A 27,186-nucleotide genomic window follows, 5' to 3' on the forward strand; every position below is an offset into this window, starting at 1 on the left:
CTACCATCATTATCGTTCAACTGTTTATCGAAGACGCAGTAACGGAAGGAAGACACTGTTTTATAGGAAGCAGGAGAACAGGTAGTAGTGCTAGAGTCTGTAGATTCCATAGCGTAATTCGCAGAAATTAAGAAGAAATATTAAACAGAACGGGTGGTATTTTCAATATCGACAAAGTAGAAAAACCGTCAGAGGTTAGTGAAAGCAGAAAAACCTTTTTCAAAAATAGAAGCCAACAAATATCACATATGGGCAAAAAATGAAAATTTAGAAACTTTATGTAGAGCACTGCAAGTAAAATGCCGACTGTGGAAGAAGATGGGAAGAAGTAACTGGTAGTATATTAAACGATGTTTTTGATGAATTTCAAACATTAAGTAGATTGATATAGTGTGACGTGAAGAGTTCAGAGCAGGTGATGAAAGAAATCAGTAGTAAAACCACTGTTGCGGAAACTTGATTATGAGGGAAAATTTTAGTTGGTGCTAATTAATTATATATTTTTGAGTCATCAGTCTTCCGACTGGTTTGATGCGGCGTTCCACGAAGTCCTCCCTGATCCAACTTCTTCATCTCTGAGTAACACTTGCATCCAAAGTCTTCAGTTATTTGCTGGATATATTGAAGCTATATTATTCTACAGTTTTTACCCTCTGCAGCTCCCTCTAGCACTATGGAAGTTATGTCCTTGATGTCTTGAACACACATCCTACTCCCTGTCCCTTCCTTTCTTCGCCAACTTGCGGAGAACCTCCTCATTTCTTATCAGACCACCTAATTTTTAACATTGGTGTGTAGCACCATCCCTCAAACGCTTCGATACTCTTCTTCACCGGTTTTTCCGCAGTCCATGATTCAGTATCATACAATGTCGTGCTCCAAACTCACATTCTCTGAAATTTGTTCTTCAAATTAAGGCCTTTTGATATTAACAGAATCTTTTGGCCTGGAACGCTTTCTTTGCCTGTGATAGTCTGTTTTTCATGTCCTCCTTGTTAGTCCGTTGTGGGTTATTTTGCTTCCAAGGTAGCAGAATTACTTAACTTCGTTTACTTCGTGATCACCAATTCTAATGTTAAGCTTCTCGCTATTCTCATTTCTTCTTCTTGTAATTACTTTTGATTTGTTTCAGTTTACTGTCAATCCCATCCGATGAACTTAATTAGACTGTTAATACCAATCAACAGATCCTGTGATTCTTGTTTTCCTTCATTGAGGATAGCAATACGATCAGTGAAACATACATTGATATCATTCCAATGTGAGTTCATATAACGCACTTGAACCTTCCTTTTGTTTCCATATTGCTTCTTCTATGTAAGGATTGAACGGTAAGGACGAAAGACTGCATCCCTGCCGTACACTCTTTCTAATTGGAGAATTTCGTTCTTGGTCTTCCAATCTTATCGCCCCCTCTTGGTTCTTGTATATATTATACATTACACGTTGTTCTCTGTAGCTTACTTCTATGGTTGTCAGAATCTAGAACATCTTGGACCATTTTACATTGTTGAACGCTTTTACAGACCGACAAACCCATTGAACGTGTCTTTATTTTCCTTCAGTCTTGATTCCCTCATCAAGTGCACTGTCAGAACTGCCTCCCTGGTGCATTTTTACCTTTCCTAAAGCCAAACTTGTCGTCATCTAACAGATCGTCAATTTTCTTTTCCATTCAGCTGTATAGTATTGACAATAACTTGGTTGCATGAACTGTTAAGCTGATTATGCGATGATAGTTCTCCCACTTACCTGCTTTTGCTATCTTAGGTATTGTGTGGTTGATATTTTTTCGAATGTCTGATAGTATATCGCCTGTTTAATAGATTATACACACAACACAAGTATCAGTTGGTTGCCGCTCCCTCCAGCGATCTTAGAAATTACAATGGAATTTTATCTCTGCCTTCTGTCTTCGTTGATCTCAAGCCTTTAACAGTGCTTTTAAACTCTGACTAATACTGGATTCCATATGTCTTCTATATGAACTTCAATTTCTTCTTCCATCATGTAATCAGATAATTCCTCTTCTTAACATAGACCGTGAATGTACTCTTTCCACCTTTCCAATCTCGCCTCTGCGTTTAACAGTGGAATACTCATTGCACTCGTAATGTTACCACTGTTACTTTTGATTTCTTCGAAGTTTGTTCTGACTTTCCTATGTGCTGAATTAGTCCTTCCGATGATCATTTCTTTTTCGATTTCTTCATACTTTCCCTACTGCCATTTCGCGATGATTTTCCTGTAATTTCTACTTATTTCATTCCTAAGTGATTTTTATTTCTGTGTTACTGGCTTTCTCTTCATATTTTTGAATTTTCTTTTTTCGTCGATCAATTGAAATATTTCTCCTGTTACTCAAGGTTTCCTCGCAGTTACTTTGTTTGAACTTACGTTTTTTTGTCGAACATCTGTGACTGCTGTTTTTAGAGACTTCCAATCCTAGTCAACGGAACTGTCTAACTTGGGCTTTCCTTATCGCAGTATCCACTAGCTTCAAACGTTTCTCATAATTCCTCGCTAGTTCACTCCCGCACTTCCTTCCACAATGGTTCTTCTGGACTGTTCTGCATTGCTAAATTGTGATCTGAGCTTATATCCGTTGCTCGGTGCGCCTTACAGTCAAATATCTGATTTAGAAACGCTGTTAATAGTTAAAAACTTCATCGAATAACAACCGAAGCAGGGTATTCCGCGATTTGTGTATGTTCTTAAATATGAGAGCATCATATTAAATAACTTCTTCTCTGGTGGCCCCGCAGCTTGCCTAGGGTCCTAATATGACACATTCTTTATACTTTTGACATAATTAGCTGCAAATTGTTTATTTCTTGTTCATTACATAAGTTCACTGCAAGCTTGTTTCGGCGTGTGTGCCGTTATCAAGTGTTCGTGTTGACATTACATTTACATATCATTTTATCTACGTCTATTCTACGTGCTATAAGATTTTATTTTACGTTTTACTTACGTGTGGGTGGAATGACGTCAATAAGTCATCTTGGAACGTAAGTTGGTTTATGTACTATGTTGTTAACATTTTCCATTGAAGAATAATAGTGAAATTTGTGTTATTTGTTGACAGTTTTTGCAGATAACTTTGTAAAAAAGTATAAAGGAGATGAGACTGTCAGTTACATTCTACCTAATGCAAAGTACCGGTCACCCATTAGTGGACTCTAATATGGGGTGTGTCCAACCTTCGCTTTTATGTCGGCTTGAACTCTACTTGCGATGCTTTCAACAAGTTGTCCGAATGTCTCTGGAGAGATGTTAGCCCACTCTTCTTCAAAAGCCGAAACCAGAGAAGGTTGGACGTCGTGGTCAGGAGCGAAGTAGATGCTCTAACCCATCCAAGAGGTGTTCTGTTGGGTTAGGGTCGGAACTCTGGGCAGGCCAGTCCATCTCGTAAATGTTACTGTCCACAAACCATTGCCACACAGATGCTGATTTATGACAGCTGGTGTTGTCATCACACAAACGGTCAGCGTCTCCGAACTGCTCTTCTACTGTTCGCAGCATATGCCTTAAAATGTGTTCTTGTCCTTCCGCATTTAGCATTTTCATAAATGAAGCAGGAGGACCGCACTCTAACCACGAAAAACATCTCAGTGCTGTAACACCATATCCTCCGCATTTCATTGTTGACACTACACACGACGGCACGTAACGTACTTCAGGCAGTCTCCAACCCCAAAAGCTTCCAATGGACTGCTACAGGGCATAGCGTGATTCATCACTCCAAATTATTCGTTTCCAGTTATCCACTGTGCAGTGGTGTCGCTCTTTACGCCACTTCAAGCTTGGTTGGTTGATCTGGGGTAGGGGGCCAAACAGCGAGGTCATCGGCCCCATCGGATTAGGGAAGGAAGTAGGCCGTGCCCTTTCAAAGGAATCATCCCGGCATTGGCCTGAAGCGACGTAGGAAATCACGGAAAAGCTACATCTGGATGGCCGGACACTGGTTTGAACCGTCCTCCCGAATGCTTGTGTTAACCACCGTGTCAACTCGCTCTGTTCACTTTGAGTTTCAACCTTCGTTTAGTTTTGACTACGGGAACGTGTGGCTTATGACGAGCTGCTGGACCGTTGTATCTCATTATTTCCAAATATTTATGCACAGTCATTGTGGTAGCCAGACTGGTAATATCACTTACGAACTCATGATTCATTCCTGCCACTGATTTCAAGTGATTTTTGGTAACCACTCCCAACTCCCCGCAATGCTCGACGGCTCCTACCCATCAGTAAATTAGGTCTGATCTTGGTTTAGCTGTGCCTGTTTCTTCGTCTTTCCAACTCACAGTCGTATCACCAAAAGTTGACTTGAGCAGTTTCAGAAGAGTTGAAATGTCCCTGACGGATCCGTTACTCAGATGACATCCAGTGACATAAGTCGCCGAACTCTTCTGACCGATCCATTCTGCTGTTACTGATTCTCCACGGACAACACTGAACTCCTCCTTTTAAACTATCAGCTCGACCTGTCGTGACGTCTAGTGGTCAGTACCACATTACAGAGGGATGTCCGAATACCTTGGATCAGACAGAATATGTGTTGCACAAAACGATTTTTATTCTGCAGACATGAAACTTAACGTAGAACGTAACTTCTGGAATGAGATCATGGGTAATACCAAAGATAGCGAGTGAAACTTGTAGTGAGAAACTGCAGGTACTGTTATGTCGTAATCCAGATAAATTTACACTCTTAACACCTGGAATGTTTGAATTCTGAAACATGCAAAGGAACGAGATACTGTTAGTGAAATGATATTAAAATAGGTACTTACGAATACTTTCAAAAATCTGGCGTATAGATCCTGGTCAAAAAACAGCCTTTGGTCAACGAGAGCACGTTTGCTCACGTCCTTAGGGTAGAGAGAGTCATCTTTTGCATACTTGGAGACGAGGTACATGGCGATGGCACGACTATTAAAAAAAAAGAAAATGTTGTTAGTAATCCTTTTACTCAACTTAATATCTTAAAGATCTACTTCTTGTCATTGTTACTACAGAAAATTCAGGAAAAATCTTGTGGAAACAAGTTTTTATAATGTGTATTTTGCGTGACCTATGAATAGTGGAAACCTTGCCATAAGGCAACGTCAGCAGTGGAACTTCAAAAAGTATGGGATGGTAAATCCAAAAAGAAAAAATAATGACACAAAGAGGACAGTGGACAGGCTAGCTAGTGTGAAAGAATAGAGCATTCAATCTTGACACAGTAACGGAACAATTAATGATTTATCAAGGACAGATGAGGAGATCGCTGTGACTCGTGGGAGATGAGGTGGTACTGACTTCAGTTATTAATTGCTTTAGAGCAACTGCAGTTTGCTTTTGACGACCGGAGTCATCACAGGGAAACAATGGGACATTCTAGCCACTTACGGAGCAGAAACGAGACGAGAGCGTGTTTCATCGCAATAGACAGCTCTATGAAGCAGCTCATCAGTTATAACAAAAATAGCCCTTCAAAGCAGCTCACCACCGGAAAATAACAGACGTCCAGCAGACAGTACATCCACTGGATTAGGGCTGAACTCCCTCTTAGAGTTAGTTGAGCAGAGGTGTGATTTTTTACAGGACTCATTAATTCAAATAATTAATTAATTAAAATAGTACCAAGGGCATATCAGTCGATCTGTTTATTGCTGGTAATCTAACGAGACGTTGTATCTGTTATAGATTACGGTAGTCCATGCTGATATGTTGCGTCAAGTGCAGGAAGCTACGAGTATTTTGTGCGTACTGCTCACATTATGGACCAGTGGCGGTGGTATGTATAATATACGAGATTGCATTAATACGGTCGACTGAACTGGAACAGTGGTTAAGAAAGTCGACTAGTATTCCAGAGCAGAAAGGTTTAAATATTGGTTGAGCCATTCAGATTTAGGTGTTTCAGGTTCCTTTGAGTTTTACAAGTTCGCCTAAATTATTTCAGGCAAATTCCACTTCAACGAGGCTATGGAAAATGTACTGGGTGGTTATAATTAAAGCGTAGCTACTCACAGAGGTTCAGTGTGGGCTGTAATTATCGCTTGGCAGCGAAACTTGTTAGATATTCTAATGCTTTAAAGTGAAACCGATTTACGTGGGAAAAAATTAGTTCCGGTTTTGGCCACCAGGTGCAAATCTGGCGCTGCGGTGGCCCATGTGCAATGGATTAGCAACGGCACGTGGGCAGGAAATGTCAAACAGATGATAAAGGCATTATTTTGATTTTATTATTAACCGCCGCCTACATAATTCGCCCAATATGAGCACCGGAGACGAGTTGTTGCATCCGTAAAACGACGTCATCAACAGTTGCTCGTAGCAGTTTCGGTGGAATCTGAGCGATGTATTCCTGTATACTGGCCTTCAGATAAAATAGAGACCGAACGTGTCCCTGGCAAACGCTTTCTTTTAGATATCCCAAGAGCCAAAAGTCACGTGAATTCAGATCAGGTCATGTTGTAGACCATTCATTTGAATAGCCTTAGGAAATAACATGTTGGTGGCAGGTTGCGTTAAGCCGATCTTTCAATGGGCGAGTGACATGAGGAGTTGCCTCATCTTGCACGAAGACAGTGATTTCCACACAGATGCGCTCTTCCAAAGCAAGAAGCACATGCTGTACAAGGAGATCTCGATAACGTGCAGACAGGGCCTCCGGGCGTATTCTCTTCAAAGAAGAGCGGAACGAGAATAAAGGTGCTTCTGATTCCACTGCAGACAGTCACTTACGGCGTATGCAATGCCTCTTTGTGCACAACAAGTGTTTTAACAGTACCCCAAATTCGACAGTTCTGTGTATTCAGTGTTCCTTGTAGTGTAAAATGTGCCTTGTCGCTCCATAGAATATTGTCCGGCCACATGTCATCAGCTTCGATGCGTACCAGAAACGATGAGTAAATTAAGATTGTTGCTGCGGATCATGAGATTCAGCTGCTCCACCGTCTCGACCTGGGAACCTGTGTAAAATAGACCTCAAAACTTTTGTGCTGTTGACCATGGGATGAAGAGTGCTCATGACTCTGCACGAGCAATAGCTCTACTCTGGATACCTGCTGCATGGCAAGTTACCAGCGACAGCAACCTCGTCAACAGCTTCCATTGGGATAAGACGCCTTGCTCTTCCGGGTGTCACACCAAACTCACCCGTGTTTTCGAATTTCGTTATCTTCTTAAAACCACATGATGGCATCGGGCCTCTCCTCGATTTTTCAGTCGGCGATACTCCCTCAATGCAGTGGTGTAATAGCTGGCGGAAATACGAAACAGTTTCACTACAGCCGGCCGGAGTGGCCGAGCGGTTAAAGGCGCTACAGTCTGGAACCGCACGACCGCTACGGTCGCAGGTTCGAATCCTGCCTCGGGCATGGATGTGTGTGATGTCCTTAGGTTAGTTAGGTTTAATTAGTTCTAAGTTCTAGGGGACTTATGACCACAGCAGTTGACTCCCATAGTGCTCAGAGCCATTTGAACCATTTGAACCAGTTTCACTACAAGCGCACGGAATCTCCTCTCGATAGCGATACTCTTCATTCACGTTATGGCTTGTCAAATGACAGCACTGATGTCATACCATCATAAAAGCAGTGTACAGCGAAGATTTGCACCTGGTGGCTGAAATGGTAACTAATTTTTTCAGTGTCAATCGGTTCCACACTAATGCATTAGCATATCTACCAAGTTTCGCTGTCACACGATAGTTACAACCCAGTCTGGACCTCCGTATAATAATAATAATGTCGTGTGACAAGGGCCTCCCGTCGGGTAGACCGTTCGCCTGGTGCAAGTCTTTCGCTTGGACGCCACTTCGGCGACTTGAGCGTCGCTGGGGATGAAATGATGATGATTAGGACAACACAACACCCAGTCCCTGAGCGGAGAAAATCTCCGACCCAGCCGGGAATCGAACCCGGGCCCGTAGAATTGATGTCCGTCGCGCTGACCACTTTTTTTTTGTTTTTTTTTGTTAATCTCATTTTGTTCTACAGTGTACGTTGACTTTGTTCGTGGAGGACGTCTTATGACACTTGCTCTAGTTGTTCATTGATCCGTTCACTCAGTTTTTTTTATTGCAGAGGATAGCTAAACCCTCTGACCGAACACACTGAGCTACCGTGCCGGCATCACTCAGCTACCGGGGGCGGACTGGACCTCCGTGAGTTGCTGCAACTTAGTTATAACCACGCGGGACTTCTCTACCCGTGCCTGTTTGGTATACTAATCTGTCTCTAAAGGCGTTTAAGTGATTTGGACGTTCAGTGATAATCTGTCTCTGCTGGTGATAGAGAAAATGACGGTTTCCCCTCAAAGTGATCTTCTTCCAAACAGCGTACATCTAACAGTGTTGTATTTCTTCTGAAATGGCCATGACATCTTCCAACACAGCGAAGCACCGAACAGGAAGGATGAGTGTAATCCAAAGAAGGGTGAGAGTGTTAAAATCTACTGGTTAACTGCCGAAGTATTCGCAAATTGACAGAGTTTGTTAGAGCTCCAAAACAGCACTGAAGCTCACATAATACTAGGCACAGAAACCTGGTTAAAACCTGAGGCTGGCAGCAGAAGATCTTTAAGAAGAATTTAAGCGTGTACCGAAAGTCTGAACGAAGGTGCACATATATTCAGTCAGATTTTGATAAGATATCAGAGTTGTGCAAGTTCACAAACGATCAAACATGGTCTTCTGTGAATATAATATCAATGAACCACAGCTGGAATCAAACACCCGGGAGTAACACTTAGTAGGGACATAAAACGGATCTATCACATAAGCCCAGTGGTGAGTAAAGCATGTGTCAGACTTTGGTTTATTTGTAGGATATTAGAGAAATTCAGTTAATATAAAAAGGAGACTGCTGGAAAATCACTCGTGCTACTCAAACTAGAATACGCTCAAGTTTATGGGAATAGTGCCAAACAGGACTAACAGGGGATGTTGAACGTATACAGAGAAGGGCAGCACGAATGGTTACAGGTTTGATTGATCCGTGGGCGAATCTCACAGAGAGGTTGAAAGAACCGAACTGGCAGAATCTTGAAGATAGAAATTATTCCGAGAAAGACTACTAATAAAGTTTCTAGAGCCGGAGTTATATGGCTTCCAAAGGGATCGTAAGGACAAGATTAGATTAATTATTGAACGGACAGGGGCATTTCAGCGTTCTTCTAGCGCTCCTTATGTGAACTGGATGGGAAAAACCGTAATAACTGTTACAATGGGACCCTCTGTCATACCCTTCACAGTGATTCGCAGAGTATAGATGTACTCGTAGAGCCATGTCTTACTTCCATCATACTGTACAGGCAGTTTACCTTTGCTCTATGCTTCAAAGAGAGAGAGAGAGAGAGAGAGAACTGCGCAAACATAGGTGACACGCAAAGCTAACGAACACTTGAAATGTTTTGTGCAATAGAAATTAAAACTGAAACCAGTCTTGTCAGTGATGATGATGTTTGATTTGTTGGGCGCTCAACTGCGCGGTCATCAACGCCGGTACAAAGGCCCAATTTCACGCAATCCAAGTTTTTCACAATCCAATCCAGCCACGGTCACGCATGATGATGATGATGATGAGGACACTTTTTTTTCACAAGCTGCTTATATTTTATGACCCACTGTCTAATCTCTTATGGTGGGTCGTATGTTGCCACTGAGCCGCTGTGACTGGGTCCGGGGTCCGGGGTCCGGAGTGACTGAAAGTAACACCACACCGGCTCCCGTCCCCACTCACACCGTTGCCCGTGTCCCGCCACGTGGAGGCGGGCTCTGTTTAGAGGACAACGCAAACACTCAGTTCCCCGGCGGAGAAAATCCCCAACCCTGCCGCTAATCGAACCCGGGACCCCGTGATCCAGAGGCAGCAACGCTAGCCACTAGACCACGAGCTGCGGACAGTCTTGTCGATGGACTTCACAATATGTAGAAATCATTTCTTTAGCGTAGCCAACTTGAAAGAGCAATGCAGTCGCAGTTTGGAATAAGATAATTACGTTGTGAACATCTCTAGCATGCTGGAAAAAATTATCGAAAACTGCCAATCTTCACGAATAATAAGGAAGATCGCCGACTAGGAGACAATCTGGTCAGGCGGACTTCCAGGAAGTTTGGCCGCTGCCGCCGATCCAGCTCGTTCTGGTTTTGTGAGCTTTAGCTTTGTTCTGTGGTTGTGTTTGCACCTGAGCTACCTATGGAACTGAGACATGCTTAAAAAAAAAAAAAAAGGACACATGACTCTATTCGTCGACACGGTACGGACAAACTGCTTCTGAATTGGCGAAATGAAAGACAAAATTGATGCGAAAATATCGGACAACACCAACAATAAAGACAGTGGCTCGCAGTTTAGTGCGTACTACGATCTGGCCATGGTGAGGGTGCAGCATTGTAGTGGGACGAGACCAATAGGCCTACGTATTCTCAATTGCTCAGAGACAGCTCATCTGAGATCACAGGCTTTAGGGCGATATTAGAGAGGATCCTGTACAGTTCGCCCTGACCGCACGGCCAGGATATGGAAACAAGTAAAAAAAGCTTGACAGTTTGCCTGAATATCAAACAGCCTGCCCTACTTTTCAGGGTAGGAAATGAAATGTGTTTACAGGATGAAAAGATAAATAACAAATTAAAGGAACTCTACGGCAGCCAGTTACCATTTTAGATTAGCCGCAGAGCATTCTGCCGAAGTCTCTAGGGAATTTAACTATATGATGTGGCTGGAGACCCGTGAAATCTTTACATGAGTTATAGCCCAATGTCTACATGGAAATACACATGTCGGATATATATATATATATATATATATATATATATATTACAGAAGTTCTCTTCTTCAAGTATTATCTGGTAATGATTTACATTAGATTTTACTGCTGTACTTAAAGCTTGTTTAGAGCAAAAAGCGTGCTTGTTTAATCGGAAAAGCACACAGTTCATCATCCCATCGTTGTGGTTGAAAGGTAAATGAGACTGTAGGTTCCAGTCTATACAAAAATAATTGTTGATGAAACTTCCTGACGGATTAAAACTGTCTGCTTACGGAGACTCGAATCCGGCACTTGGGACCATCGCACACAGTGCTCTCACTGAGTGAGTCATCGAAGCACGTCGCATAACTCGCCTTCACAGCAAGGTCCCTCCGGGCCCGGAATACAGTTTTATTCTGATAGGAAGTTTCAAAGTAGTGTACACTTTGCTGAGAAGATTCATTCTGGAAAATGTTTGGCAAATCAAAACTGATATAAACGTTTTCTGACGCTCACCTTTCGGAAATGTACAGGCCGTTGTCATCCAATGCTGGGACTTGATGCTGGGGGAATTTCTGGAACAATTACATTAAAATGTAGCAAGTAAGATTTGTATATTTAAGATTAACACAGTAAAAAAGAGAAACGGCTAGAAATCTTGTGAACTGTAAAGCACCCCACTGAAAAATCCTGTCAATGTTATTGTAAACTGTCTGTTTCTATACTAATAATTAAACCACGAAACCGTAGTCTAAAGACGCTAATCTCCAAAAATTTTCACTTTATCGTAGATTGGGACAATGGATAGGATTTATTTTACCAAAATCGGATCACAAAAGATATCGTGATTTCAGTTTATCTAAAATCGTCGTGTCTGTCTGCTTGAACATGGTAATCTCCAAAACTATTACACGACCTTTCATGAGGTTTCACAGGTAACTTGTGAGAAAATAGATATTGTAATATAATTTTTTATCTAAAATCGTCTGTTGAGTTCAATAGTTCAGATGTTTATTCAGTGCGGCGTAGTACGCCAAAGAACCAACAGAAGGCACTGTCAGTTTTTTTAACCCAGTGAGAAATGAATTTTCGAAAGTTTACATCAGTGACAGAATTAAATACTGCAGCCTTATATCTACAAATATAAACTAACAGCTGGGATATACGGAACTACTGATTTCGCATTGTGTATTAAACACTTATCGACATTACTTTGCTTCTTTAGATAGGTTAGGAGAAAAGAGCTATTAAGATTGCTTTGTGATTCAGGTGCCCACATATTACGAGTACATTTTGATTTCTTTCTGTATACAAATAAAAATGTCTAGAAAACAGTCGAGTCTTTCAGAATACACCAGAATGGCTAAAAGACTGAAGAAGATGCGATCTCAAGAATCCAGTGAACATAGGCGAGACTTGCTATGGCTCCAAAACACCAGGCTTTAATCGCTCTTTGGAAACTCCTCCTGGAAGTAAGGCGCACCTTAACTCTGATTGAGAGCGTAATGCATTGTCTCACTCCTCAGAAACCCTCACTCACGGAGTCTTATAGTTACTCCTGTTCAAAGTAAAATATATAAGCGGAAATTTTGATGGGTCGTGGTGCAGGAGGGAGTTTTTATAACCCAAATCCCATTTATTCGAAACAATTTACCGTCTCAGATTAAACATGTACATTTCCCAGTGATATTATGTTATGGCATGACAATAACAGAAAACAAAGTCAGGCGCTGTATGTTGCGGGCGTGGGCCTTAGTGGCAGCTGCTTTTTGCATGGCAAGCTATATGTGGCTCTCTCCAGTGCAGTCTAGTGAAGCAAGTAAGTTGTTCATTCACGTCCCAAATCAAACTACTTCGAACGTTGCATACAAAGAAGTTAAAAACAAATTCCATGTGTAAGAAGTCTCAGGAACAGCTATAAATAAACATCTGGGCAATATCAGGTTTCTCAGCTAACCAGGAATAAACGGAAGGACTTAGAGAAAGCGATTTATAATAGACCATTTACACATCTGTTAGACAACTGAGTATGCCACTGCCCCGGCCAAAAACCGTGCACGTTAGAACGATCCTTCTGGGATTTTGGGAGGCCCGCCGACCCAAGATCGAATATGCTTGGCGGATTAACGATGAGCCTGGATGTGGTTTTTAGGCGATCTCCCACATCCGACTAAGTGTATACTGGACTGGTACTGATATCCTATATCAAAAATGTTTTCGTACTTCCACATGGAATGACACTAGACGCATTCGGATGGGGTTCACAAAATTCCGTCCAGGGGTGGATTGACATACCGACCCTGTGAAGACGTGGGATAAACAAGCTCCTCGTGAGGCCATCATGGCCTAAGGGTGTCTACAACCGCCGTGTCCTCCCCTGACTTTCGGCGTCATGTGGACGCGGTATGGAATAACCAGGAATAAACGCGGTATGGAATAACCAGGAATAAACGGAAGGACTTAGAGAAAGCGATTTATAATAGACCATTTACACATCTGTTAGACAACTGAGTATGCCACTGCCCCGGCCAAAAACCGTGCACGTTAGAACGATCCTTCTGGGATTTTGGGAGGCCCGCCGACCCAAGATCGAATATGCTTGGCGGATTAACGATGAGCCTGGATGTGGTTTTTAGGCGATCTCCCACATCCGACTAAGTGTATACTGGACTGGTACTGATATCCTATATCAAAAATGTTTTCGTACTTCCACATGGAATGACACTAGACGCATTCGGATGGGGTTCACAAAATTCCGTCCAGGGGTGGATTGACATACCGACCCTGTGAAGACGTGGGATAAACAAGCTCCTCGTGAGGCCATCATGGCCTAAGGGTGTCTACAACCGCCGTGTCCTCCCCTGACTTTCGGCGTCATGTGGACGCGGTATGGAGTGGTACTGTGGTCAGCACACCGCTCTCCCGGTCGTTATGCAGACCTTCCAGACCGTACAGCCACTACTAATCGGTCAAGTAGCTCCACGAAGAAAACAACTGATAAGAGATAAGGACAAGATTCACTGGTCTTGACGCAGAACAAGCAACGCCTTGGTCCAATGTTTCGCTTTACTCACTCGTGATTATGAACAAGACTTTAGGGCAGTAATGAACGACAAGTGGATGCAGCCAAACAGAACGAATTACGATGACACAGATATACCCACTGGACAGCGAATATTTTTACGATGGTAAAAAAGTACCCTGTTTTCTAAACGTTTGTAATAGTTACGCAATAGGAGTATGCGCTTACCTCCAGCATCTCAGGCGTCTGCATTTCCTTGCTAAGCTCCTTCAGGACCACTACATTCACCTCCAACTCAACGATGGCCACTACCAGACGAACAAATCGACATGGAGGGCTCATCATGTGAATGTAGAGTGTAGGCGGAGCCATTGTAATGTTCTGCAATATAAAACGATAACGTCAATTGTTTTGCAATCACTGATGTTTTTTATAATAATAACAATTATAAAACATTCTTATCATCATTAAAAACTTCATCCATCGATCACCGGCCTTGTTGACCACACGCTTCCCCCAACAATTTGCCTCCAACTCCAGCGTTCTCCACCCCCGTTTCATTCAGTTACCTGAAATACTCAGAAAAGTTATATCATATTGCTATTTACCCCAAGACCGCAGTCTTGGCGTACCAACAGGATGTGATTCCTAGTTATTCCCTAAGTTTGAGGACTTGACAGTGACTTTTGAAGCACCTTGCTTCACGGGCAGCACAGTGGATTGGATTGCTTCTCACAAACTCTGTAATCCAACGTCCACCTATTGCACGAAAAGACTCTTTGTTCGTGCAGTGTCATTAAGCGAAAGGAGATGTACCAAAAATCTACCAGCATTAAGGTATTAGAGTTACATGTCCGATGGAGTGCTGCTCCAGGGTATGAAAGAATTCTTTGTAACAACGCTTCGAGCTTCTACTGTACACTGATATCAGTAGGACAATTGTTCCTGATTCTTATACAGAGGGGCCCAAAAAATGTATCCACTGTTTAAAAGTCCATAACTGACAAACTAATTGACGGAGTTGTCTCATCTTTGGTAGTATAATAGTTTGTAGTTCCGGCAATCACCACACAAGCATTGTATTGCGCTGTTTTGCTTTATCAGATGACAGTCGCCAGATAGTCAGTGTTTTGTTCTAAGTTGCACCTAGTTACTCGAGTAAACGTGGCTGGCGCAAGGCTTACATTCGATGAAAAGAAGTCACTTTTGAAGTGCTATTTTAAGTACTAAATCATTAATGAGGTTCAACGGCAATGGCGAAATGAGTATCAAATAGAGCCACCAACACGTTTAACGATTCGTCACATTCGAGAAAAATTTGAAGCCGAAGGCTGTGTTAAAGATGTACACAAACAACGATCTGGACGACCTATAACAGTAACAAGTCCAGCTAACTCCCGTCGTGTGTTACAATTCACTCGTTCACCACAGATGTCTGTGAGACAGTGTGCCCGTGAAACTGGAGTGAGTCGCTCAAGTATTCGGCGAATTTTGAAGACAGCAAAGTGGAAGTGCAACATCCCACGATTGCTACACGCAATGAACGAGGACGACCCAGATCGTAGAATGGAGTACTGCGAGTGGTTTACTAACATGGTGCACAACGATGAAGAGTTTGCAGAGATGATTGTGTGGCCTGATGAGGCACATTTCAAACTCAGTGGTACAGTAAATCGCCACAGTTGCATCTACTGGGCCTCCGAAGATCCGAACGTCCATGTAGACAAAGCCGTGAATTTGCTAGGAGTAAATGTGTGGTGTGGGTTGTTTTACCGGGGCTTGACTGGGCCATTCTTCTTTGACGGCACAGTTACCGGTGAGGTGTACCTTCAGAAGCTTCAGACATCCATTTTACCAGCCATCCGAGACCTGTATGGAGACGGAAGAGTTTACTTTCAACAAGATGGTGCCCCAGCCCACTACCAAAATCGTGTTAGGGCGTATGTCGATAAAAATCTACCAGGAAGATGGACATGCCGTAGAGGTGCTGTGGAGTATCCACCACATTCCCCAGACCTAACTCCTCTGGACTTTTGCCTGTGGGGAACACTAAAGGACGTCGTTTATCGACAAAAGCCACGCGCATTGGATGAACTTCGAGAATCCATCGTACATTAATGTGCAAATAACCAATTGAACACGTTGCAGTCAGTAGTTCGTGCTGCAGTCAGGCGGCATCGTTCGTGTGTGGATATTAATGGTGACCATTTCGAACACCTACAGTGATATCTTTAAGTTGGAATTTAAGCTACACTTTCACCAAAAATCAGACAACTCCGCCAATTAGTTTGCGGGTTATGGACTTTTAAACAGTGGACGCATTTTTTTGGACACCTCTGTATATTTACAGCCCAAGTCATTGCGATAATAGTGGCGGTAACATTTGTTAGAAGAACTGAAGTAACACAATAGAGCGAGGTGGCGCTGCGGTTAGCACACTGGACTTCCAGTCGGGAGGACTACGGTTCAAACCCGCGTCCGCCCATCTTGATTTAGGAATTCCGTGAATTCCCTAAATCGCTTCAGGCAAATGCCAGGATGGTTCCTTTGAAAGAGCACGGGCGATTTCCTTCCCCATTTTTCTGTCATACTAGCTTGTGCTCCGTCTCTAATGACCTCGTTGTCGACGAGACGTGAAACACTAATCTCGTCCTTCTCTTCAGTAAACAAATGTTTTTGTTAAAAGACTCGACATGTGTAGTGAAAGTGCTGGAAGCCAGTAGATGGTCCAGGAAAGAGAGCAACTTCACTGTTAACATTATACAGCGGATTATAGAAAGTAGAGACCGCAGTAAGACAGTAGATGTCTGTGTTGAAAGCCACTGTTGTACGTCTGATAATAAGAAGGCTCACCAACCAGCAAAGGAGGCAACGTCTAGTCGGTTATGTCTTAATGTGAAGCTTTTGCATACACAGTATTATACACTCCTGGAAATGGAAAAAAGAACACATTGACACCGGTGTGTCAGACCCACCATACTTGCTCCGGACACTGCGAGAGGGCTGTACAAGCAATGATCACACGCACGGCACAGCGGACACACCAGGAACCGCGGTGTTGGCCGTCGAATGGCGCTAGCTGCGCAGCATTTGTGCACCGCCGCCGTCAGTCTCAGCCAGTTTGCCGTGGCATACGGAGCTCCATCGCAGTCTTTAACACTGGTAGCATGCCGCGACAGCGTGGACGTGAACCGTATGTGCAGTTGACGGACTTTGAGCGAGGGCGTATAGTGGGCATGCGGGAGGCCGGGTGGACGTACCGCCGAATTGCTCAACACGTGGGGCGTGAGGTCTCCACAGTACATCGATGTTGTCGCCAGTGGTCGGCGGAAGATGCACGTGCCCGTCGACCTGGGACCGGACCGCAGCGACGCACGGATGCACGCCAAGACCGTAGGATCCTACGCAGTGCCGTAGGGGACCGCACCGCCACTTCCCAGCAAATTAGGGACACTGTTGCTCCTGGGGTATCGGCGAGGGCCATTCGCAACCGTCTCCATGAAGCTGGGCTACGATCCCGCACACCGTTAGGCCGTCTTCCGCTCACGCCCCAACATCGTGCAGCCCGCCTCCAGTGGTGTCGCGACAGGCGTGAATGGAGGGACGAATGGAGACGTGTCGTCTTCAGCGATGAGAGTCGCTTCTGCCTTGGTGCCAATGATGGTCGTATGCGTGTTTGGCGCCGTGCAGGTGAGCGCCACAATCAGGACTGCATACGACCGAGGCACACAGGGCCAACACCCGGCATCATGGTGTGGGGAGCGATCTCCTACACTGGCCGTACACCACTGGTGATCGTCGAGGGGACACTGAATAGTGCACGGTACATCCAAACCGTCATCGAACCCATCGTTCTACCATTCCTAGACCGGCAAGGGAACTTGCTGTTCCAACAGGACAATGCACGTCTGCATGTATCCCGTGCCACCCAACGTGCTCTAGAAGGTGTAAGTCAACTACCCTGGCCAGCAAGATCTCCGGATCTGTCCCCCATTGAGCATGTTTGGGACTGGATGAAGCGTCGTCTCACGCGGTCTGCACGTCCAGCAAGAACGCTGGTCCAACTGAGGCGCCAGGTGGAAATGGCATGGCAAGCCGTTCCACAGGACTACATCCAGCATCTCTACGATCGTCTCCATGGGAGAACAGCAGCCTGCATTGCTGCGAAAGGTGGATATACACTGTACTAGTGCCGACATTGTGCATGCTCTGTTGCCTGTGTCTATTTGCCTGTGGTTCTGTCAGTGTGATCATGTGATGTATCTGACCCCAGGAATGTGTCAATAAAGTTTCCCCTTCCTGGGACAATGAATTCACGGTGTTCTTATTTCAATTTCCAGGAGTGTATTTGCCTAGCGTTGAGAACACAGGCCGAGTGGAATAATCAATCGAAAACTTCAAAATGCGTTCCGGCAAGGCATTACGCTGAAATGCAACCTGTCCTCCCGACCAAGACCAGGTTTGTCAAAACGACCAGTACCACGATTTAGGTATAGAATCAACGTCAATGCATTGACATTTTATGACTGTTAGGATGAGTCGGTCGAATATCTAAACCATCTGTTGCTCTCTTGCACCAAGTATGAACCTGAGTGGGAAAAAATTATGAAGCTGTTGAGCTCTTCACATTTTTAGTTTCCACAGAAAATTATTTCACTTTTCAGTGAGAACAAGGTACAAATTCTTATACCAGTCATTCAGTTCATATCGAAATGCAATTTTACTACGTACTTTTGAGTGTAATTTAATTTATAGCAATAACACTTAGAGAGATTATATTGAGTGTAATTTAATTTATAGCAATAACACTTAGAGAGATTATATCCTGTTTTAATATGTGTTTTATATGATTTATGTTTGAACACATATTACTCCGTGTTGAGAATTCCAACTGGTTCACTTAAGTACGTATTATAAGGAACTGACCTTAAATACGAAATGTAACTCATCTCATATACAAGAAAGATAATTTTAGTTTGCAGCTATCAGTAATCAATAAGGATGATTGTAAGGTCTGTTGGACCAAATGTCGATAAAGTAAATAAATAATACCAGTAGACTACATGTAAATTTGTTCAGTGTCTCAACTCACTTCCATCTTTAACATGTGCAGTGATTCGCTTCTTTACCTGTCACTTTTTTCAGACTTCTCACTTGTAATTTCTCGGAAAATTCAAGTACACTTGCGTGAATGGTGTAATTTTACAGCTTCATCTGTCGCCTGTATTGTAAGCCATTCTATAGAGATTAAAAATGTTGTTTCCTTGTTCTGTTTCGTCCTTGCAATTATTGCCTGGCCTCTGTGTCTGCCTAGCCACGCATCACTGCCTCAAAATGTTTCTACTGTTCTGAACTCTAATCTTAATTCACCTGCATGTCATCTTGATCCGACATAACAAAAAGACTCGGAATGAGTCACCCCGTGACACGTTGCAAAAATAGTCGCTGCGGAAAGCAGTATACAGCTGATAAACGGCGGATTAATTCGTATATCGCAGTTTGATTTTACAGTAATCCTACGGCTATATAAGCCTTCAATCGGTCCAGTGAAGTTAAGCACCGTTCGCTCTTCGCCTCATGATTTGTTTTTACATTCAGGCGTGTGTTAGCTTACTTCCCCGCGTTTATTACAGTTTTCGGGCTTCTTCTTGCGGTTTGTACTACTTGATAGCTGCGATAAAAAGTTATGTGCGCATGTCATCGTATGGGTACCTGCAGAAGACTATGTAAATGACTTGTCAATCTTGCAAAGCACACACAAAATTAACATCTTGCACGTAAGCATATTCCGTTAAAATTAGTTTCAAGTATTTTATGGAAGCAATTTTATTTACTGAAACAAGTTTCGGTAACTGATGAATAGCTGATCCACTTGGTACAAGTTCTTTAATTCTATTCCACGACCGGTTTCGGCTTTAATACTGAAGCTATTTTTCTGATGGAAATTGAAAATTGTGCTGTGGTGAAGAAAGTCAAATGATTTTGCTCTGCTTCAAAACAGCACGCCGCGAGGGTTAGCCGCAGGTCGCAGGTGCCTTGCCACGGATCGCGCGGCTTCCCCCGTCAAAGGTTCGAGTCCTCCCACGGACGTGGGTGCTTGTGTTGTCCTTAGCGTAAATTAGTTTAAGTTTGATTAAATAGTGTGTAAGCTTAGGGACCGATGCAATTTGGTTGCACAGTAACTTAACACAAATTCCCAAATTTTCCAATACAGCACAATTTTCAGACTCCACTAGAAAATGACTTCAGTACAAAAGCCGAAACCTGCCATGAAGTAAAAATAAGGAACTGTTTAACAAATGGAGTGGTTACTCATCAATTCAACACACAGTTGCGGAGCAGCAATGTTCTCCGAAGATGGAGGTCATTCTCAAAGTGAATTGTGATGCGGTTTCAAATAGAGACAGATGCAACAATAACAATACTGTGTTTTCGACTTAAAATTTGCATGCATTCATCTAATTTCTAAACAAGTTGTGTGCATTAATAAAATATTAGGAACACCAGAAAGTAATGACAGTTTTTGTATTAAACTCAAACGGATATAGTGTTAAAAAGTTTTCATTTTTAATCAGTAACGTAATCGCCCTCTTTATCAAAAACTTTTTTCCATCTGGTGTGCAAATTTTCAATGCCTAATCGATAACAATGCTTTTGAGCAAAACATCTGGAGATGCCATTTTGGACCACTTAGAAAACGTTATAACCGTCGGAGTACATAGATATTCGATTGCGCAGTATCGGGCATGTGTGACGAATGAGGCAAAACCTCCTACTCAAACTGATTAATTTCCCCTGGGGTTCGACTTCCGTAGTACGGTCTTGCATTATCATGTTGCAGAAATCGCCTTTTCTCTTGATGGTCGGGCGGAACCTTTCAGTTAAAGGTTGGTTTGCTCGGTCCATTTGTACACAGCAAAAGTGTACATTCACAGTTTGTCCAAGTTTCAGCACTTCAAAATGAACGACCCCGTGAAGACTTCGCCAAACACACAAAAGTGCCTTTTTGGGATGTACTCCTGGCTTGGCTGTACTTGCTGGCGATTCGCCGGAGAAAGACACTGCCTTTCTTGTGTTTTACCGTTTATCATAGAAGATCCATGTTCAATCTCCACTGATCAAGCGATCAAACAATGCTTCTATACTGGCTCGCTGAAGTAATAAGTTACATGTTGTGGATCGGTTAGCTTTGTTTGTTATTACCAACCTGCTTGCAAATGTTACTGGATGGTCGATTAAAGTTGGTTACGAGTCTTTGACAGTTCCTCGAGTGTGTGACTCAAACTTGCTTTCACTTCCGCCGTTAGCAAGTCGTTGTCCACAGCTGTCGGTCTTCCTGAGCGATACGAGTAGGAAAGATCAGAATTACGGGATTTGAACTTAGAAAACCAGATTTGGCGTTTATAAACGTCTAATTCACTAGGAAAAACATAGCAAATGTTTTCAGTAGCAGCTGTTGCGTTACTGCCCCTGCAAAATTAAAACGATGGAAGATATGTACCTCTCCTGGTATTTGCTGGCTATTTCACCACAAACTGCCAACAAAAAAATTAAGAGCTAATTATTTAAGAGTGAAAGACGAGGCTATGATTGTTTTGGTTGTGGATGAAGTACCACTTGGCTGTGCCCGTCTGACTTCAGAATGCGCTAGGGGTTTACGTGAAGTCAAGGGATTGGAGTTGTGCGTGTTTTCTGTGTGTAACTTGTGTTTGTACGCGTAAAGAAGTAACTCTAACCTTAAAATGTCTTTTGCACGACTTTGAAGTAAACAATGAGCTGATAAATGATAACGAATATTGACATGCGCAGAAACGACATTACTTTCCGGACACACCATTACTTAAAGTTCGTGAGATCAGGTTTCACACACCTCATCGTAAGAATTATCGATGCTAATGATTACGCACAAAAATGCTCTTGAAATCTTAGGAAACAAGGACACAAATATTGTGATCGTGGAAAGTCGATTTGCTCTAATCACTCCAGTCACCCTTCCTCACTCACATAGTAGATGCAAGTACGCTACTCACAGTGAACATCCAAACACTTCTATACACATCCATACACGTCAATATTTTCCTTACTGCCTTGTACCCGTGGATGTCACCTATTTAACTAAAAGTCTATCCTGTTATGTTTCATGCACAAGAAAACTAATCAGTTCCTGAATTCGTGATCAACAACTGTTCTGACGCCACACTCACTCCTCTCGTAATGGAATAGTGGTGGGTCATACTGCTACCCAGAACAAAACGTTTGTGTGCCTCATGGGTCAATGGCGATCATACTACAAAGATGACGTCAACGGAATTTATGAATGTAACGATCGAGTGTGTTAGCCCCTGAAAAAGAAATGTAGGACCGCCGATGTATGAAGTAGGGAGTAAAGTAACACCTTCTATATTTCTTCCACTGTTGTTGTTGCTGCTGTTGTTGTGGTCTTCAGTCCGAAGACTGATTAGACGCAGCTCCCCACGGTACTCTATCGCGTGCAAGCCTCTTCCACTCCGACTTACTACTGCACCCCACATTCTTTTAAAGCTGCCTACTGTACTCGTCTCTTTCTTCTCCGTATGTAATTTTTACCACCCAAACTTCTCTTAAACATGAAGCTGACAGTCCTCTGATGTTGTAGAATCTGTCGTATCAACAGATCCCTTCTTTTAGCCAAATTATGCCCCAAAATTCATTTCTCCTCGTTCCATTCAGTACCTCCTCATTAGTTACGCATTCTGCCCATCTAATCTTCAGCGTTCTTCTGTAGTACCACATCTCAAAGGCTTCTATTCTCATCTTGTCTGAACTGTTTATCTTACACGTTACACTTCCGTAGAAGGAAATACGTTAACTAGCAAATTTATTTGGCTTAGGCTCGGATGTCAGAATTGTCTGTGAGAAGACGTAAGAGCGGTACTGTCTGAAAAAAAACGCGACATCAACGTAAGATGGAAAGGAAATTTAACAACCTGTCAACAAAAGATCGCACAACGTCGGATACAACTAGGTTGGGAAAAAGAAATTGGCTGTGAGGTTTTCGAAGGCACCTTCAAGGCATTCGCCTTTATTGATTTAGTGATCTATCGGAAAACTAATCTGAATGTCCGGACGAGGAACTGAATTAGGCCCGTCCAGCGGGAGAGACGTCGCGCTGATTAAGGCACTTTAATCAGCGCGACGTCTCCTTCGGTAACACCGATGCGCTTATTAGGCAATGACCTATGGTAAAATTGCTGAATGCTAACTGTGACTTAGAAATGCCCAACTGCTGAAGATTGCTTTTAGGGATGGAGCAGCAGATATCAGCACAGTTAGACGCAAGATCTGTACGTAAGCAGCAGAGCAAACAGCGTCGACCGATACGAAGCACAACGGCCGCCACATCACTGAAGTGATCGTGCCAAACATACCACGCCCCTATGGCATCATGTGTTCCAGATAGCAAGAGACGAAGAGAGCCGCATGTCTGCGTCGATGAAAGCCGTGATATTCTTATTACTGCTAACAGTCTCATTTAAAAGCGAGCGCGTTTTGAATGTCGCAACTGCGCCGACAAAGTTAAAGGACAACGAAAACAGTAGCCACCAACTTGTTATACTAATTCAAGATGAAAGGAGGAAAAATCTTAATAAACATTGCGACGGAACACGAGACACAGGTTCATGGCTTTGAATGTGAATCGAAGATGCAGCCGATGGACGTACATCACAAAATATCGTCGAAGAAGAAAAATTTCGGAACTGAGAAAACCGGCTTAGTGATAGCTAATGTTGTCTGCAATTAGGAAAATATAGTGCTGATGGGTGTTAGGAGAAGGGGTAAACGGTCATATTTACGCAGCACATAAACAGTCTCAAAAACTGGAAGTATGTTTTCGAAGTGTTTTCGAACTTGTTATACTAATTTAAGATGAAAGGAGGAAATATCTTAATAAATATTGCGCCGGAACACGAGACACAGGTTCATGGCTTTGAATGTGAATCGAAGATGCAGCCGATGGGCGTACATTACAAAATATCGTCGAAGACGAAAAATTTCGGAACTGAGAAAATCGGCTTAGTGATAATTAATGTTGCCTGCGACTAGGAAAATATAGTGCTGATGGATTTTAGGAGAAGGGGTAAACGGTCGTATTTAGGCAGCATATAAACAGTCTGAAAAACTGAACGTATGTTTTCTAAGTGTTCTCACAGTAAAATCCTTCCTTATAAAAATAGGAGTTCTTACCTCATACATTATTCAACCTGATCCTCTAATCATGAGGCTACCTAGCGTTCGGTCCCCAAGAGGAAGAGCGACGTTGTCGTCTCTTCATAGAGATGGATGTTCTGGATAATTCAGAAGACCGAGTGCTGTGGTGCACAGGTAATGACGCACGGTAAAACCATATACGAGGTTCTTCAGAATAAACGAGACACTTTCAAGTGATATTAGAAAATATTTGTATTGAAACTAGGTAGTATACGATTAAACGTATGGCAACACCAACTCAAGAATTTTTTGTGCCATGTTCACAAACGTTCAGTGCGTGAATCGTTAGTCACCCCGCACAAGTCCAGTATGGAGTCCAAATCGGCCCACGCTCGTCGAAAAGTATTCTCATCGATGTCAGTCACAGCTGCCCTGATATGTCCCTGTTACGTCAGCCATGGTGTGGGAAAGCGGAGGTGTGAAAACAGTGGCTTTGATGTAGCGCCACGTGTAAAAATCACACGATATCAGCTCCGGAGAACTTTGAGGGCCATGCCAGCAACCAGAGGTTTCCAGAAATTCAAAACCGATACATCGTCATATTGGCTCAATATCTCAATATCCAAGAACATGCGAACATCATTGTGGAAGTGCAGAGGAATACCATTCTGTTGACAAGTGAAACTGTCACTGTCGTCTTGCAATTGCGACATGAAACACGCGATATGTCTTCTCTGTTGTCTGTTAGCCATGTCGTTGTGGATCAGTGCAACAAAACAAACTTCTTGAGTTGCTGTCTCTATGCATGTAATAATAACTTATCTCCACACAAAATTTTTTTACAGTCACTTGAAAGTGTATTGATCATTTTGAAAATCCACGTATTGTCGAACGGCGGACAAAACCTGTTGCAAAGGACGGAGATTATTCTGAAAACTGATCAATTACTAGTGGAGGTTGTAACTACGTTTTGCGTAAATTTTATTTTTTTCTTCTGAATTAAAGAATTCGACTAGTAGGCGTTGTTTTCCGTGATACGCTCGCATTTCTACTGAGGCACAACCAATAGCGATACTTTTAAGTTTGGAAGTTTCCCTTTGGCGTAACAACTGAGCATCTACGCCTCTACAGTGCACAGTGTCCTAAGAATGACAGACTCGTCTCATAAATTCTAGAACAAAATAACAGAGGAAATTACTCTTCCAAAAATCGCAATAAAGAAGTCTAAAACCTTAAAAATAACTACGAGAAATAATGAAACTCAGCTCAGCTAGTTTGCCCTTGATATAAATTCTTGAAAAGAAAGGTCTTTTTTGACTTCTCACAGCGGCGTAATGCAGTAGGACCTCAACGGTGAACGTCATACCGCCACACGGCTTTGCATACTTCGCGCACATCTTATGCACTATGCTACAAAGAAAGCGTTTGTATTTTAAGCGCAATGTTGTTCATGAACAAACGAAATTTTGGCAGGTGTTGTACATACCAAATGAAACTGGAAGGAAAATTCTGTCGTACTTCCACTGCTCTCTGCGAGATCTGTAAGCGACTCAGACACCGACGTTCGTTTTATATCTGAAGAGTTGCGTTGACATCCGGTGAGTCACTGCTGGTGTGATAAAGGGAGAAGCACTTTCGCACGCTTCAATTCGTACTGCGCTACGATGATGGAGAGATATCACTGTCATGTCAAATACATGATAAGCACACAATTACAGAGAAATATCATAGAATTTCATATCTAGCCACACTGTTTAGTTAGGGTTCTTTCTTGATTTTAGTGTGAATGTCTCTTGCAGAGATAATCGCAGGAAGGTTAATACTCAGAACGAGGTGGTCAAGCGACAAGACGATGGACTGGCAGTCTGGAAGATGGTTGATAAAAACCCCAGTCAGCCATATAAATTCAGATTTCCCTTGTTTCCCTAAATTGTTTAAGGCGAATGCCGGGATAGTTCGTTTGAAAAGGAGACAGACGGATTTTTTCTCCTGTGGCAGTTAGCGCTCCGTCTGTAATGACCTCGTTGCCGACAGGAAGCTAAGTCCGATCTTCTTTCTTTCCTTAAAGACGAATATGTAAAATGTTAGTGAAAACTACAATGCAGCTCATACGATTCTCGCAGTTTCGAACGATTTTTGTCTTTCACAGTCGCGCAAACATAAATTTGAAAGAACTGTTATACTGGGGTTAACATATTTTTTGTGTCCAACCCAGGACATATAACCATATTTTTCCGTCCAACATGGGGCATATTTTTTAAATTACTTGGAAGTCTTAACAGTTTACTCAAATACTAAATTTCATTAATGCTGTTGTATTTTTTACAGGACATGACTTTTCTCTGAAGTGGTTTGTTTTAATAACATCATAAAATTCACAACAAGAAAGTTCTGAATTAAATTTAACGTTCGGCAGCTGTTTAAGAGTAGACACTGAAAGTACATCGCTTTCTGCAGACCCGATGTTCCCCACGATTGAAAAACCTCTCCAAAGTGGAGGAAATCATCGTTAATGCCATCTTCATCTTAAAAAAAAAAATCTTAAGTTTGGTGAAGCAGTATCATTAATAGTACTTTTATGTTTAGCTCTTTTCTCCTAGCGTTTAATATCAGCCTTTCCTTTGTGTGCAACAGAAAATTGTACAGTACATAGTGTGCAATAAACGCGTTCATTGTTACTGTCCTTACACAATTTCAAACTTCTGTACTCCTGTTGCGGGTGTATATTAAACACACAGTTTATTTTGCTCACTGCTAAACGATGAGACAAAAAACCAATAGTAGGATTATTTGACACACGGAAACAACGTAAACATATTGCTCTTGTTGTGTTGCCAAATGACTAACACTAAGGGAAAAGTTGTGAGGGAACCGGTAAGCACGCCTCCGCATAGACATCGGCGATCGCTCCAAGGTCGGTTGACAGAGGTACGACCGTAAGAGAGAGTTTAAATACGCGGTGTCGAACACACAGGTCTAAAATTTTAAAAAAATCCTCGCCAGTCATAAAATGCTCAAGCCCCGGACACTTTAGCCACCCTCGACACCTTAAAAACCAGGCCTGCACGGGCCAATCCCGGAAGTATGGATAGCCAATGCTTAGCACCAGGCTTAACACAACGAGCATGGAGCAGCAAATGTGGTAAGTAGCTACAGGGATAAACACTTATAGACGTTGTTATAACTTATTAATGACAATTAACAATGAACAGAGCGCCTTAGAATCA

The 27,186-nt window shown here is 42.7% G+C and overlaps 1 protein-coding gene across 1 annotated transcript in view; it reads right to left on the bottom strand.

The window, feature by feature from the left end:
* LOC126234704 (glutathione S-transferase D5-like) overlaps nt 1–25,572 on the bottom strand; it is a 35,496-nt gene extending 9,924 nt beyond the window's left edge. The window contains exons 1-4 of the mRNA XM_049943448.1: nt 25,446–25,572; nt 14,000–14,152; nt 11,266–11,324; nt 4,797–4,935 (exon numbers count right to left, since the gene is read on the bottom strand). Coding sequence (XP_049799405.1) covers nt 4,797–4,935; nt 11,266–11,324; nt 14,000–14,143 — 342 coding nt within the window. The 5' untranslated portion in view covers nt 14,144–14,152; nt 25,446–25,572. The remainder of the gene's footprint in view (nt 1–4,796; nt 4,936–11,265; nt 11,325–13,999; nt 14,153–25,445) is intronic.
* Between the last annotated feature and the right edge of the window lie 1,614 nt (nt 25,573–27,186).

Source organism: Schistocerca nitens, chromosome 2 (genome assembly GCF_023898315.1).
Source record: "Schistocerca nitens isolate TAMUIC-IGC-003100 chromosome 2, iqSchNite1.1, whole genome shotgun sequence".
Taxonomy (NCBI): domain Eukaryota; kingdom Metazoa; phylum Arthropoda; class Insecta; order Orthoptera; family Acrididae; genus Schistocerca; species Schistocerca nitens.